At 48.4% G+C, this 16,339-nt stretch overlaps 1 protein-coding gene across 1 annotated transcript in view; it reads left to right on the forward strand.

Annotated features, from left to right (window-relative positions):
* Positions 1 to 16,339, forward strand: part of LOC8052808 (ATP-dependent translocase ABCB1) — a 107,865-nt gene that overhangs the window by 13,763 nt on the left and 77,763 nt on the right. Inside the window, exon 2 of the mRNA XM_029975472.4 lies at positions 13,354 to 13,510. Within this exon, the coding sequence (XP_029831332.2) occupies positions 13,374 to 13,510 (137 nt within the window). The 5' untranslated portion in view covers positions 13,354 to 13,373. The remainder of the gene's footprint in view (positions 1 to 13,353; positions 13,511 to 16,339) is intronic.

Below are 16,339 nucleotides of genomic sequence, written 5' to 3' on the forward strand. Positions count from 1 at the left end.
GTCAGCCGTTTCTTGCGCCTCCTTAGCTGCCTGTCTTGCATCTTCTCTCATTCTGACCCGTTCTTCTTTCTGTCTGACTATTTCTTTTTCGCCCCTCACGCACTCATGCCACTCACACACTCACCGCCCTCACGCCCTTCACGCACTCATGGCCCTTACACCCCTCACGCACTCACCGCCCTCACGGCCCTCACGCACTCACGGTCCTCACAGTCCTCACAGCCCTCACAGCCCTCACGGCCCTCACTCATCCTCACTCTCGTGAATTTTCCTGGTTCGGAAACTCACTCACCCTCAGCTCACCTGTGAAGATAAGGGTGAGTGAGGGCGAGTGAGGGCCCTCATGAGTGAGGTTTGCCGAGGTATACGGCCAAGACGCACGCGTGTGTCGCTTTGCGGCGCCTCTCGTCGAGTTTCAGCGTGTCTGTAGCTTGGGGCGGGAATCCACTAACGATGACGTCAAGCGCAGGCCTTGTCTTTCAGTCTTTACAACACACTGTTACACTGCTCGTTTAGATCTAGCGGACTTATTTCCCACTAAATTTAGTAAACGGAGTTCACCTGACACTCCGACGTAACGTGACGCCATGACATGACGTGACTCTTTGACGTTAACGTGGCAGCATAACATCACGCGAAACTAAATTCCCCCTAAACTTATTCAAAAAATTTCCCGCTGAATTTAGCCGATAATTTGTTCACTAAATTTGGTGGAGAAAGTTTCCCGTTTGATGGAGCGGAAAATGTTTTACGCTATTTCTATTGCAGAGAAGAAATTCGGAGACGGATTGCGCGACCAGATAGTCCCCTTCCCCCCGGTATGTGAGACAGGGCTAGAGTGAAAAGCCCAGCCGTGGACCGATGATGTCATCCCAAAACTGACACGTGCACGATGCCACAGAGTCCGCGTGCCCACATGCACGGAGTAGGCGAGATCACGGTGCGACCTGACGATCACCTTTGTCGGGCTTATCGTGACTTCTCGTTCCAGTCACCACAACAAAAAATTACGTTCGCAAAAAAAAAAAAAAAAAAAAAAAAAAAAAAAAAAGATATTTTTTTTTTTTCCGAACAAAACTGACGCAGTCTCGAAATTAGAAATCGGTGAAAAACAAAAATTTTCATTAATGTCAATTTAACGGCTAAAAAACAGGGCAGGACAAGGACAGGGTAGAAGACGAAAGACAAACACGGCGCTGACTTACAACATGACCTTTATTGGATCTGATAACGCATATAAATAAAACAGTTGCCCGAACAAAAAGCAAAAGAATTTACGAAGGACGACACGTGTTCTTATAGAGACATCTGCGCGCACTGCTGTTCTCCGTTCTACAAAGAAACATGCTCTTCTTTACCGACGAGGCAAGTGACGGAGCACTAACATATCCTGACCCCACTTGTCCGATATCGCGCGCTTCTATAATCTCACGCGTGAGCTTGTCCTTTTGTCGACTGATGACCGTGCATCATTCAAAGGCTGAATTACATCCGCAGTCGCGGCAGTGCACCCCAAGTTGCCCCGACACAGTTTGTCACATTGTACCTGTGCTGTCTTAACCACTCATTAAGACTGCGTCCTGCCTGCCCTGCAGTGTATCTGCTGCCGCACGAAGGGGGGATCGAATACACCACTTCCACAACGCATGATACAAACTTGTTTGGGTGTTTCTTAGTGCACGCGTATTCTTCGCTTTCATCAGAATTCACTTGTATGCACATCCTAGAAAGTTTGCCCGGAGCTGAGAACACCATATGAACACCGACTCAACGTCCCACTTTCTTCAGATTATGTGAAGCTTTGTGTAGGTATGGTAATACTGCGATATTTCTGGATGTTTTTTTCTGTTAGCTTTTTTATTGTTTTCAATGTGTATTTTCTTCAACACATTCTCTACGACCGCAGTCAGCTGGTGCGATGGGTAGACTGCGGCCATGAGTCTTAATACTTGATTTTTAAAGCTATCCTTGACCAAGTGCAAGCAGGATTTATGTAGAGCATTCTTAAAACCAGGGTGTAAGATAGACAGGTGGGTAAACGAGAGCCAAATGAGCGACCGGACTGTGTACCCCTCGGTTTTCTCTTTTTCTGTGGCGCCATCTATGTGGAGCACCGAGAACTCTCACTCCAGGTGGGCGACCGGTGGCGACCGGCTAAACTGACGGAAATGGTTTCTCGTGGATTTTCAATAGAGAACTGTCGTGCTCTCAGTTTATTTTGCGCACTCTTCCATAAAGTTCCATGCAAATCCGATTCCGATTTTTTCCCTCTCGCCGCAGCGCCATCTGTCGCAGATCGGGGGTACTCGCAAGCAGACGAGTACACAATCCGGTCACGGCGCTGCCTATCTTAAACCCTGCTTAAATCAATGTTGATGATCCTGCTTTTCACCAGTTTAGAATGGGCTGATGAAAACGGTAAAAAGGGTTTGTTGCCTCCAGGTTCGTAAAGCCAACACATGTGTGAGGGATGGCAGTCGAGCCTGAGGTCTACAATGGACCTTTTCCGGGAAGCTTTCTGCGCACGCGCGAGCGCCCGATGCCAAGCGGTGGAAGTCGGCACGAAAAATCGAGGAAATTCGGAATGAGGCTGTAGATCGACGAGTAGAACACTTAATTGCAGCATATATAAAATTGTGTTACTCAAAAAAAGAAAGTGGACGGAAAGAAAAACACGACGTATGGGGGGACGCTACGGATTTCCCTCTTTAAAGTCGCGTTGGGCACGCGACGCAGCTCAGAGAGCGAAGCAACTGGTAGCGTAGCTCCCAGTATCGATTGGTAGCGCAGGTAGGTCACTTCCTCGATTTTTAGTTCGTGCAGCCACCGCCTGGTGCCGTCGGTATTTGGAAAAGGTCCATTCTTACGAACCGTCTACCGGTAGTTAGTGCGGAGAATGAGCGGTTCCAGCCATTCACTAGAAGTGGCCAGGACACCAGAAATGTTATCACCAAAACGCTCTGAGTTACAGTATAGAAGTACTAAAACGTCATCTACAAACCTAAATATCTTTACCCTAGAGCCTTCAAGTTTCTTAAATCAAACTCTGTCAGAACGCGATGTAGAAGTTGCTTAACACGGGAGCTAAGCGGGAGTCAATACAGACGCCATGCCTCTGAATGGAAGTGTCTCCATTCCAAGCCAAAAACGTGGAGTTTAAGTAAAAGGCTAAAAGCTCTGAGAAGTCGCTCACCCCTGGACCACAGATTTTGAAAAGCGACGTATCCGTAGTCGTCAATACAGTCTTCAACACACACTAAAAGCTCCGAGTGCGGCATCGAATTGTAGAGATCCTTAAAGGGGCCATGAAACGAATTTTGGGTTGGGATGAATGATTTTAAATTGGCCGGGACTTTACTAATCGCATATCGTTTAGTTGGCCAAAAGAAAGAGGCTTGAAAGTCAAAAGCCAGCTTTTCGGTACGAGCATTTGAAAATATAGCGAACTATTTTGTACCTTCTTGCCTTTGAAAGCCCTCCGCCTTTTCACTATGATGCATCCGCGGTTCCAAAAGCGCGTCACCGGCGCCAAACTGACGTCAGCAGAGCCCAGCTCACGCATTGAACACGAGAACTGCGTCACTTGGACGTATGCGGTCGTCAACAATCAATCCGTCGACGAATATTTGGATTCGCGTTCGTGGCCAATGAGTGCCCTAACGGAACCTATTGTCACTGGGGAATGACAAGTTCTATGGTGTGCATAAAAAGCACGGTGGAAGCTAGCAGTCATCGCACCGGTGCCGAAGGAATGTCACGACCACGTGATTTCACAATTCGCATTTGAGTTGAGGATTAAAGCTAAGGAGGAAGATGTAGGAAAATCGTTTCGTGACCCCTTTAAAGGGGCTGTGCAACGACATTGGGTAGGAATATTTCTTACTTTACACCAGCTTCCTGGCACTAGTGGGACCCAAGGATACTCGAACGCAACACCACTGACCGAGAAGCGTCTTCGTCGCGGCGGAATTCAAGGGATGAAAGCGGAGCTTTTCTTTCAGTCTCTCCTTCCAGAGCCGCCTTTTGCTCCTTCGCGAAATTTGATGACGGAGCTGTGGGGACAATGGCAGCAGTACGATCCCCGGGAATGCGTCATCGAACTTTGCGGGGACGATATTCAAATGCTGCTCACACAGTGGACGCAAAGACTGCGTACGCATTCGATCTGGGCTCGTGACAATCGATGCCTCGACATGCATGCGGGTAGTGGCCCGTGTCTAATCGCTACAACGACGACAATAGCCGAGCCATAACAATGTCTGGAACCCAGCGCGTGTCCTGTGCTTTGCCAACCCCAGCGCGTGGCTATGATCAACATTGGCGGCATTTAATCGGCTCCAGATCACGTGGCCGCTTGTTCTGGCTGCGAGTTAAGGGGGTGAACGCGCTCGGTTTTTCTTTCCATTTTTTTCTGGAACTTTTATTGCCTGGGGTGAAAAACGAACGCGTATTTCATAGGTCATTAACGTCAGGGATCCGTTTTAAGCGGTATTTGCGCAAAGTGCAAAAATTTGTTGCATCGCCCCTTTAAAGTGTACGGAACAGGCCATAAAGTTTTGGTTCGGACATCGTTTCAAAAAGTCTATTATCTGTTTCTGAGTTTTTTACCTGAAACAAATCGTCGATTAACAAAACGTTACTTTTTTCTCTTTTTTTTTTTCTTTTTTTAAGATTACGGCGACCGATTTTCGCCAGGTTCCATATTCCGATACTACTACGCGTAGCCGACAGTTGGTTTTGTGTGTTTTGGCTGAGAAGAAAAGTTCTAGATATGTGCCTTCGCCGTTGTCGACAGCCAGGGCAAGTTTACATCCCTGACTACACCCTATCTGCACCCTTATTTCGAGTAATACACCCTTTGTCTCACTCGCATGGAGAGTAGAGAGTTGGTTCTGAATCATAACAGTAATACTACTATACGCAAAAAAAAAACGCACCTATCTTTTTGTCCTCGTTTTCTTTTTCTGGCGTATATCCCCATTATGTAGCCCTTTACGCTGTGGTCGCTGAAGCTCTATAACGAGGTGCGAAGAATTTGTTTTTGTTAAGGCCAGTCAGAGTTGGCACGTGTGCTCAAGACGGGGAAACGCAGTATAAGCTCAGGCGGAGTCACGTGGTTGATTACCAAAATAAAACAATCATCTTTAATTGATAAAAATAAAACATGCAAGTAGAAATATATATAGTGAGCCTGAAAATATAGGTGTATTTAATGTGAGGATGTATGAATACAATGCTGTGCGACCGTTATCAATGTCCTCCGGGGGAGAGACTGCGCACGCCCAGTTAACCAGCGTGGGACTTCTTCTTTGTCCTCCATTTCTTTCCCAACAATGTCCCCCCGCCGTCGAAAGGGCCGGCCATCCGGCACTTGGGGTAGGGTTAATTTTCTTGGCGGTAGTATGGCTTCATACGGGCGATATGCACAATGTCGCTTGATTTGGAGCGGTGATCTCGAGGCGACGAAAGTGGGGCTACCTATAGTTGGTTAGCGAGAGTTGGCGCAGAACAGGGAATGGGCCTACCAAGCGCTTGATAAGTTTCTCACAGAGACCGGGGGCGCGTGAAGGGGTCCGCAAAAGAACCTCGTCTCCAACGTTGTAATGGGCCGGGGGATAAAGGTCAACGTGGCGTAATTGTTGCTGCTGCGCTGAGACTGGAAGGTGTGAATGCGGGCGAGTTGACGGCATACCTCGGCAAACCTCACTCATGAGGGCCCTCACTCACCCTCACTCACCCTCATCTTCACAGGTGAGGTGAGGGTGAGTGAGTTTTTGAACCAGGAAAATTCATGAGTGTGAGGGTGAGTGAGGGCTGTGAGGGCGGTGAGGGCCGTGAGGGCTGTGAGGGCGGTGAGGGCCGTGAGGGCGGTGAGGGCGGTGAGGGTCATGAGTGCGTGAGGGGCGTGAGGGCGGTGAGTGGCGTGAGGGCGGTGAGTGGCGTGAGGGCCATGAGTGCGCGAGTGGTGTGAGGGCGGTGAGTGCGTGAGGGGTGTGAAGGCCATGAGTGCGTGAGGACAGTGAGTGGCATGAGAGGCGTGAGGGCCGTGAGGGCGGTGAGTGCGTGAGGCCCCCTTCAGATCGAGCATCTTTCTCAGCAATTTTGGTGTTAATGACGGGTTGTTCTCTAGCTTTCCCTAGGTCGACACGAATTGCTGAAATCGGGTCCGGCTCGAAATAAGCAAGCAACTCGGAGCAATTCGAATACGTTTGAAGGGGCCGCATCCGATCAGGGACGCAATATTTTCACGTGATACCTCGTGCCGGTGATGGTGACACCGAATGACTTGGTTCTGGTTTGAAATCGATCGTTCTTTTTGGAAATAAACTGTTTCAGAAAGGTGCATTAGTATTCTTAACGAGGTTTACATGCATAAAACACGTTTATAACGCATAATTCTGTCTAAATAGTACAAGAAAAATAAAATTTTATGATGACGATGGCAAATTGCAGCAATTGGTTGCTGCGTGTGATCGCGGGCGGCCCGTGTTGCTGGTGTTGCGACGTAGTTTCTGAGCGAAATTGCCCCATCTGAAGCTGGCCTGAGTGGCGTGAGGGCCATGAGTGCGTGAGGGGCGTGAGGGGTGTGAGGGCCGCATGGGCGGTGAGGGGCGTGAGGGCGGTGAGTGGCGTGAGGGCGGTGAGTGACGTGAGGGCCGTGAGGGCCGTGAGGGCGGTGAGGGCGGTGAGTGGCGTGAGGGCTGTGAGGGCTGTGAGTGCGTGAGGGCGGTGAGGGCCGTGAGGGCCGTGAGGGCGGTGAGGGCCTTGAGGGCGGTGAGTGGCGTGAGGGCCGTGAGGGCCGTGATGGCGGTGAGGGCCGTGAGGGCGGTGAGTGGCGTGAGGGCGGTGAGTGTCGTGAGGGCCATGAGTGAGTGAGGGGCATGACCGTGAGGACGGTGAGGGCCGTGAGGGCCGTGAGGGCGGTGAGTGCGTGAGGGCCGTGAGGTTCAGTGAGGGTGAGTGAAGGGCTGAAGGTGAGTGTGACTGTGAGGGTGAGTGAGGGGCTGAAGGTGAGTGTAGCTGTGAAGGTGAGGGTGAGTGAGGGGCTTAGGTGAGTGTGGCTGTGAGGGTGAGGGTGAGTGAGGGCGACCTAAAATGCCGACCTCTGGTTGACGGGCGTCCTCTGCCCGGCATATTACGTGTGCTGTATAATGCTCAACCGGGTTATCCCCAATATAAGGTAGGATTGTGTCAAGTGGGGTGAGTGGCTCACGGACATACAAAAGCCGTATAGTAGCCTGACGGGTGGTATTGTAAGCGTATGAAGGACGGTGTCCCAATTAGTATGGTCCTATGAAATATACATAGAGATCATGTCCGCGCTATGTGATTCGGGCGTTCGGTTAGTCCATTGGTTTGAGGGTGATATGCAGTTTTGACGCTGTGAACGGTTGATGTGAGGCGCAAAACGTCTTTGAGGAGGTTTGAAACGAACGGGATGCCTCGATCGGTGATGATCTGCTGGAGAGCCCCGTGACGTAACAAAATGCTGTGTCAAAAGAAGTGGGCGGCTTCTTTGGCATTAGCGGCTTGAACGCACTTGGCTTCGGCGTGTTGCGTCAGGTGGTCGATGGCTGCGATAATCCATTTGGTCATGGTCATGGTCGATCGAGGAAGGGGGCCGAGAAAGTCTATGCCGACGCGTTGAAACGGTCGATCATGTGGGACTGGCGATACGCTAAAGTGGTGCCTATTTTTAAAGCTGGCAACAAATTATCCCTGACTAATTATATATAGGCCAATATCACTGACGAGTACCGGCTGTAAAATAATGGAACACACTGTCTCAAAATCATTATACGACCACTTAGAAAACAATAACCTTCTCTATAAAAAACAGCACGGCTTTAGACGAAAACTTTCAACGGTTACCCAATTAAGTGAATACATTCACAACTTTTGCAAATATATTGATGTCGGGGGACAAACTGACGCGATATTTCTAGATATGTCAAAGGCTTTGGATCGAGTCCAACATAAACATTTCACAAAAAAAAACTTTAATTAATTGGAGTCAGCTCAGAATTGATTAATTGGATAAGTGCATATCTTAAGGAAAGAAGACAATTTGTTGAAATAAGTAGCATCAGTATCGGGAGTCCCACAGGGCTCCGTTTTGGGCCCAGTTTTATTTTTAATATATGTTAATGACATTGCGCAAGCCATTGATGATTCTATTACGGCACGATTATTTGCCGATGACTGTCTCCTTTACACAGATATCAAAGCTAGCGAGAATCAAACTAATCTGGACAGCGCTCTACAGAAAATTGGGTCTTGGTGCCAAGAATGGGGGATGGTCATTAATATTGACAAAACTGTACTTCTAAGGGTATCAAATAAGAAAAATATTCTCCCTTATGTATATACAGTTAACGGGTCTCCTTTAGGAGAAGTGAATAGCTATAAATATCTGGGTGTAACAATTGAAAATAGCTTGAAATGGGGGAGCCACGTCAACAACATCTGCTGTTCTGCTAAGCGCACATTAGGATTCTTGAAGAGGAATTTTAGGTATGCGACCATGAGTGCCAAGCTGATGGTCTACAAAACAGTCATACGACCAGTATTAGAGTACGCCAATGTAATATGGGACACCCATCAGAAAAATCACATTCAGAAATTAGAGAATGTACAAAGACTTTCAGCTCGGTATATACTCTCCAGATACTAACGAACCGACTCTGTTACTGGCAGGGTTGTAAAGTACCTAGGTACAAGTAACGGGGAATCGGTATCTATAGGTACTTAAGTTGTACCTGAGGTACAAACCTATAGGTACTTTAATTTCTCGGTATCTGTATTTGTATTTTAGGTACATTTTCCAGTAACTTGTAACTAAGTGAAGCTACTTTTTACAGGTATTTTTCTTTTCACTTCGTCAAAATGGTAAAAACTATAAATCTCGAAATATTAACACACTACCATGTGCCGTGATTAACGTTAAGTTGGGTACAACATCGGAGGCACTGACTTGATCGAACGATGTTTAGCGAACGAAGCGCCGCCTATGATGTTTCATCGAACGACACACTCTAGTGAATGTAGGTGTTCATTTGAGCGAACGGTGGATTAGCGATGCCGTTCTAGCGACACCAATTTATTTAATCGCTTTGGAACTCCGTTTAGGGAAAATAGCGGCCTGCTTCCTTCATTTCAAACCGAAATCGACTTCATTGCGTGTTTGAAGTTCCTCTGACAGCTATACAATAACTTGAACGATGTGCGCCGTTTTTGTTGTCCGCATCTTGTCCTGGTGGTCACACTGTTCTGCCATAAATACAATATAAATTATAATTACAATCGTAAAGTAATGTAACGTTGCGTATATAATACAGTTTCCACTCAATAAATCGTACTCAAATTTTGCATTTATCCAAACTAAAAAAGTTCCGAAAGAAAAAAAAAAAACTAATTTTTCTTCTGACTAACGAAAGAAAAAATAAAACGAGGAAGCTTGAAGCCTTTCGCTCGTCATCGCGAAGGTTAGGTGCATATGCACTCGACTCATGTATTTCTTCATGCGGCCGACGTCTTCTCGGCCCGTTGGCGTCAGCACCGGCTCTGAGGGCAAGAACTTCAATGAGCGAGTTTCGGCGGTTTTGGTGTGACATGGTAAACAGTGGAAGCTGTGGCCTCGGTGAACCAATTGGAGCGTGAGGACAAGACACGTAAGGACTCAACACCGATGTGGACATCGCATTGACACCAATAAAGCACATTGATCGAACTCGTTTTTGAGTGTATCCTTAGTATAAAAAGCCTTACTTCCAATGTATTTTGACAAATTTGGGGAAAATAAATAAAGACAGTATCTTTAAAGTAACTGTACCTGTGCTTAGGTACAGTGCTAATCACACTTGTCTATAACGCGCGAGCGTGCGGCTTTCTCCGGGGAGCACTAGACTGGTGGCATTCACAAAAACTAGGCTAGTCACGTGGTGCAACATGGAACGGCCCGCTCGAGGGGTGTCGTCCTGCCCGCTCAATCAGCTGGCGGCGAACGCGGAAGGCTGCTCGCACGCTTTTTACAAACGTCATTCATTGCCCGAACAATAAACAGACTAAAGCATGAAGGCGTATCAACGATTTCGTCATCAAAAAACAAAAACAAAAAAAGATATCATAAAGCACTTTACTTTTATCGGTTATCAAGCTCGAGCGGGCCGTTCCACGTTGCGCCACGTGACTAGCTTAGTTCCGCGAATGCCACCAGTCTAGCGCTCCCCGGAGAAAACCGCTCGCTCGCGCGTTATAGACAAGTGTGATTAGCACTGTACATCTTTAAGTAAGTACAGAGCGCGACACTGTTAGCGCGAACAAGCGATCGCTGGTTTTTCCAGTTTTTCTCTTTGAAACCAAGGGATGCCATCCAAGTTATTATTGCTACGGAAAGAGCTCATTGAGTTCTATAATGTAAGCGATAAAATGTCGTGCTCGCTAATACCATTTAGAAGTAAAATGCGAAAATGCGCCGGTGTCGTGTTCGCGCTAACAGTGTCGCGATGTGTACCTAGGTGCGTACCTAAGTGCCTTTTCGTATGAGTAACTGTAACTGTATCTTAGGTACATTTTTTAAGTAACTTTTACAGCCCTGGTTACTGGCATGTTAAAACAGCTTGACCTTATAGATCTTTCCGAGCGGCGCAGGAATGCTAGACCAAAGTACATTTTTATGATGTATCATGGTCTTTTCAACATTGACTACACCCTGTATTTGAAACCCCGTATAACTCGAATTCTAAGAAATAGCCATTCTAAAATGATCCAGCCTTTTCAAAATAAAGTTAATGTATTTCACTATTCTCTCTTTCCTAAAACAATAGATGAATGGAACCTTCTACCGCAGGAAATTGTGAACTCAAGTTTCCCTAAAAAGTTTTTAAATAATTGAAGCGCTTGCAGTACTAGTTTGTTCATTGTTACTATTGAGTGGTGCATGCCGTTTGCTACTTTAATATTGTTGTCCTTGTAATATGATTGCAAATTATACTTGTTGATGCGGTGTTTCTCGTTTTCCTGCTGCTGTTTATTTCTGTATATTTCTACACTCACCTGTGATGTATGCGGTGTTCTCGTTTTGCTGCTGCTGTTTATTACCGTACATTTTTTTACCCTCTCCTGTAATGACCCCAAAAGGGGTCAACAGAATTTTGAAATAAATAAATAAATAAATAACAAGAGGTTGTAAAAGTCCCGACGGCTTAGTGGTGCGGGATTTCTTTGTTTGGCATTGGTGACATGCTCGAACGTATTTGCTGATGGTGCGGGTCATGGCAGTCCAAAAGTAGTTCCGGTGGATTTCAAAATAAGTTTTGGAGAATGCTAAGTGCCCGGCCGCAGGGTCGTCATGATGAGCTTGAATGATTTCTCGCTGTAGTTGTGGCGGAACAAATAGAAGCCATGTCCCGTGGTCGTAGTTACGGCGGTAGAGAATGCTATACTGAAATAGACCGACCTCACCAGTCAGTTTGACTACGCCAACGCTGCCGCAATGCATCGAGGGAACTTTAGTCTTTCTGCACGTGCGACGACCTTGCTGGAGCTTTGCGCGTGCGGAGCACGAGACGGCACGAGACCTTGCATGCACGGCCGTCTGCCTCCCGTGAACTAAAGTTATGGCGGCGTCACGCATGCGCCGAACGTTTAGTAAGATCGGTCTATTGGCGACGTGCGCGACCGAAAGCGTCGCTGTGGTCGGCCTTCCACGATTGGCCCAAAAGCTGACTATGACGTCGGAAAGGGTATACCATCGACGGAAATAAGAGGAATGAAGGAACTCTAATTTTGACGGTGTTGGCAGTGTTCCTTTGAGAGCGCAATGATTTCAAGCTTCCACCATGCTATTTACAAACACCGTAGAACTTGTTGTTTGCGATGTAATGACGTCACAAGGGGGAACGATAGGAGGGCGCCACCGAAACATCTCGCCGCTAATACCACCGTGGTCTATACGAAGAGTCGGGAGCGCCGTTGGGTCTGTACTCTGGGATTCTTTAGCGTGCCGTTCAAATGCAGCGCGCGGGCGAACACCGAAAAATCAGAACACTGCCGTTGCGTTTGCCAGAGCTTGTGGCACCCTTCTAATCAAACAATAGAGTTCTGTTGCATGGAGCACCTTTCATTTTTTTGTGCGTGTGTTGCAAAAAGAATGTGGAAAAGCGTGCTGCGACGAAAAAGGGTGTCACTCGCTTTAGATAGCTTTATGGGGTGTTGTTTTAGCGACTATGTTGAATAACCGTTGACGTTAATTTACTTCTAATTTGAAGATACATTCCTTGAACTTCAAGATATTACGCTCCATGTGTAATATTGACACGAACAAAGCATATACTTGTAGCCTGCGTAAATCCGACGAAGCTCACTTGCAAATGGGTGTCTTAATATTGTCGAGTGCATAACGCGGTGGAGCAGTCAACAGTCGTGAGTTTACACCCTTACAAGCAAAAAGGGGAAACTCTCCCGCCATTCCTCCTTTCCATTCGAGAAAAAGGAAGTCCCCCCCCCCCCCTACTTTCTGCGGAAAGTAGCTCAGATACCCCCCCCCCCCCACCCCCCTCCCCCCCCCCAAAAAAAAAAAAAAAGAAAAAATCGCGGTCGAAGAAGAGATACACACAACACGGACTGGCGCTACTGGCGTTGTATATGCCTCTTCTTCGTCCGTGTTTTTTTTTTTTTTTTTTTTTTTTTTGCGCTTTTTAGTTTTTGCATTACAATGAACCAACTAGCCCAATCCAAAGTTTTAACTCAGATACCCGCTCCTGCGTGGATAGGAGGAGAGAAGAGTGCCAGAGGGAATGGAGGGAAGACCCTGGGCACCGGTTTTCTGTTCGGCAGAAGACGATTATGTAGGTCGGCTTAACGGTGTAAATATTTTTTTAGTTTTCCCCAAATGTCGAGGATTTTTTTTTTTTTTCGAATATGTGTACGTCAGTACATTCCTCAATGATGAGACCACCTTAGGTTTTTAATGGCGTTGGCCGTCGAACAGCCGAATACCGCACACACCCTTCGAAAAACAAACTGCTGCGCATGCGCAATGCCCACCGCTTACAAGCGGGGCAGGTCAACACCACCTAGAATAATGAAACCCTCCGCGTGGTTTCCTCTCCCTCTATGAAACGCCATCAGAGTCGGCTATTGGACCCGAGCCCGACCATCGACGCGCTGATTGTGCACGAGCCCCAGCCGAACACTGCCACAGCACTCGTGCCCAATCAAACGCCTCGATCGATCTGACTGTAATGATTGACAGTGCGGAGGCGGTGCGGAGGCCTTCAGTCCAGGTGCTGTTGGGCAGGTGCGCTTGAAGTATGGGTATAGGGGACTAAACCTCGCGAACTTTGTACGCAGGGGCCAGCAGCGCCGCCGGCATGGGGCTAGAGGAGGAAGAGCGACTGCTGCTGCTGAACGCCAGTACCGCGGGGAGCACCAGCGTGCCCACCAACTACGGCACGGGAGGCGCCATGGGATTCCCGACGGACACAATTGGATCCAAGGCCACACGCAAGTACGCATGAACTAGATGACCTCAACCCGTACAGATCACGGATGCGATCGAAGCCGCGTGGTATTTGAGAAGGGAACCGCTCGAAGTCTCAGTCGTTACGCTGAAAGGCTCTTTCAGCAGGGAGGAACACTTGAAGCTGGCAGGAAGAACCTCCTGGAAGCTCCAGAGCGGCAAGCTCTCTCTCACTCTTTCTGGGGCTTCAGGGAGGTTCCAAATTGGAGGGTACGTCAAGATTCGGAACGAACAAATAACAAATGGCTTGCGCGGACACTTGTAATACATTAATCCCGCCTTTCTGGTTTGGCACTGCGGCTATTTTTCTTTGGTTACCATTACATTGTTAGCTGTTTCACTACTGTCGCCCGTACCAACGCTAGCCAGATACGCAAAGCCCACAAAGCACGTGGAGAGGATCAAAGCCGGAGTCGCATTGCTTATACATCATACAAAAGACAGTCTGCATGCAGATCGGAACGCGAGTCACCGCGAGTTCCGTGTGCTTCGAAGGCCGCATAGCAATGAGTCCAAGGAGGCACTTGGCACGCGGCATTCGAACCCCGGATATTGCGGTGACTCGTGATTGCAGACTGTCTTTTGTACGATGGTATAAACAGTGTGACCCCGGCTTAATAGAATACCGATCACAAAACGGCAGCGCACCTTTGTTCAGCGCCGGAGCACTGACCGGGCGTATGCGCCACGTCATCCTCCTCTCGACGCTGTAGTCCAATCTGTGCATCACGTTGAGATGACGTTGGGCAAGGCGCGCTCGAGTCTCACGGCATGCGGGGAAGAGTACACGGGCCTCTTGTTGACCCAGTGGCAATGGCGCACCAACTTGTTTATAAGTGTGTGTGTGTGTGTGTGTGTGGGGGGGGGGGGGGGGGGGGGGGGGGCAAACCAGACACCCTCTACCAGGGCCGAAGGTGGTACCCTTGTGTATCCCTGTGGCGTCGCCGGCTAGTGTTTGCCCTGCCCAGAGGCGGCTGTTTCAAGGGGGGCAAAACACATGCCTTGCCCCCCCCCCCCCCCCACTCTGAGAACTGGTGGGGGGGGGGGGAAGGCAGGTGCCCCTCTTGACCCCCCCCCCGCCCCCCCCCCCCCCCCGGTTGGTACGCCCATACCCGGCGGCGTTTCCCATGCCCATATCACGTGTTCGAAGTCCAGACTCCAGAAACTGTAAACGATCGTACAACAGAGCGGACGCCCTCACGTTACGCAGCCGCGCTACCTCTGTTAAAACACCGTACAAAAGACAGAGTGTAGTCTGAGGCTCTTCCTTGTAGGGCGGCCAGATTGGTCGCACAAGACAAATAGACATTTCCGAAGCATGTACGAAGCTGCTTCCGACGTGCTCGAGGCGCACATAATTCTGCTACCGTGTCCGCGGCGAGTCTGACTGTGGCTGTAGGGGTTCTTTTGCTGCGCACATCATGTCAGGAACGTGCGGCTCTTTTTGCACGAGTGCTAACGGAGGCTGCAAAAACCTCGCTTTCCCCCAGTGCACGCGAGCGAAGGGCAAAGTCATCCACTGCAATACTCGCGCGTTTCGCCCGGTTTTCAGGGCTCCAAAATGGCGAACTCACGTACGCCGGACTGTGCATTTGTAAAACATGCGACGCTATTCTGAAAGCCTTAAATACGACCGCGTCTAGAAATTTTGATCGAATTCCGCGTTTCTTATATCGAAGACTCGCGTATTCGCACAAATGCTTTATAGCACTAATCAAAAGTGAAGATTCGGCCATATTTCTAAAAACAATTCAAAATAAAATTATTTGAAAAAAAAAAGTTAAACCCGGTGGTTGTATATTTTGAACGGACGAGTGAAAATTTTAGTTTGTAATTACCTGGCTCTACTACCTGCGGTGATTTTCTGGCGGTAATGAGGTTATTAAAAATAAACACCCCGCGAATTAATACTGCGATAGCAGTTAGTGGGACACTGCGCGGGTTTCGCGCCGTAGACCGCGCTTCGTATCGACGCGGGCAATTTTCGGCACTCCGCCAAAATATTCCATACTGACGTCACGCCGCTGGACACGACTCCTACGTCACGTCGCGCCACCTGTTAACCGGCGCCAGCTCACACCATGACGTGACATGTTATCTCAAGTCACGTTGCACAGTGACGCCACGCGAAGTAATGAAGTCAGGTGACACCGTGAATCACGTGATGCCATGACGTCACGTAGAAGCATAAACGGGAGACTGCTGACAATGGAAACAATAAGAACAAAGCGTTTTCGCTAATTATGCCCGAAAGTACTTGGAATGGAGAGCGTGCTGATAAGGGTAATATAAATAATGGGAAAGTTCTCGGGCGATAAAACCAATAAAGCTAGGTGTGTGTGAAGCCGCCGAAACCGCGGGCGTGAAATTAGGTGGAGCTTGAGTGCGCAACTTTAGAAATGTCCTCCATTGACGACAAGGCAATGTTAGTTTGTGCCCAATGCGGAGCGCAAATTCGTCTGCTTCTTTTGCAGGGGTTATGGTGACGTAATAATAACGCCGAGCTCTGATTGATTCTGATTGAAGGATAGTGGGTAGACCTCGAGGCAGCTTGCATTGAGGTCTACCCCACTATCCTTCAATCAGAGCCAATCAGAAATCGGCGTCGTTCTGACGTCACCGGAAACCCTGTGCATGAAGCAGACGACTTGCTCTCCGCATAACGTTGCATAAGACGTTCAGGCAGCCACACCGACGACAGGGAACGGTTCATGCATACACATGCAGTACCGTCGTTCCCTGGATTTCAAATGTGGGCGCGCGTTGTCCTTGAGGTCGTCCTCTAGGAATTATACTCGAGGTTCACGTGAAGATGGA

This window comes from Ixodes scapularis, unplaced genomic scaffold (assembly GCF_016920785.2).
Source record: "Ixodes scapularis isolate PalLabHiFi unplaced genomic scaffold, ASM1692078v2 PGA_scaffold1__304_contigs__length_218370807, whole genome shotgun sequence".
NCBI classification, from domain to species: Eukaryota; Metazoa; Arthropoda; class Arachnida; order Ixodida; family Ixodidae; genus Ixodes; species Ixodes scapularis.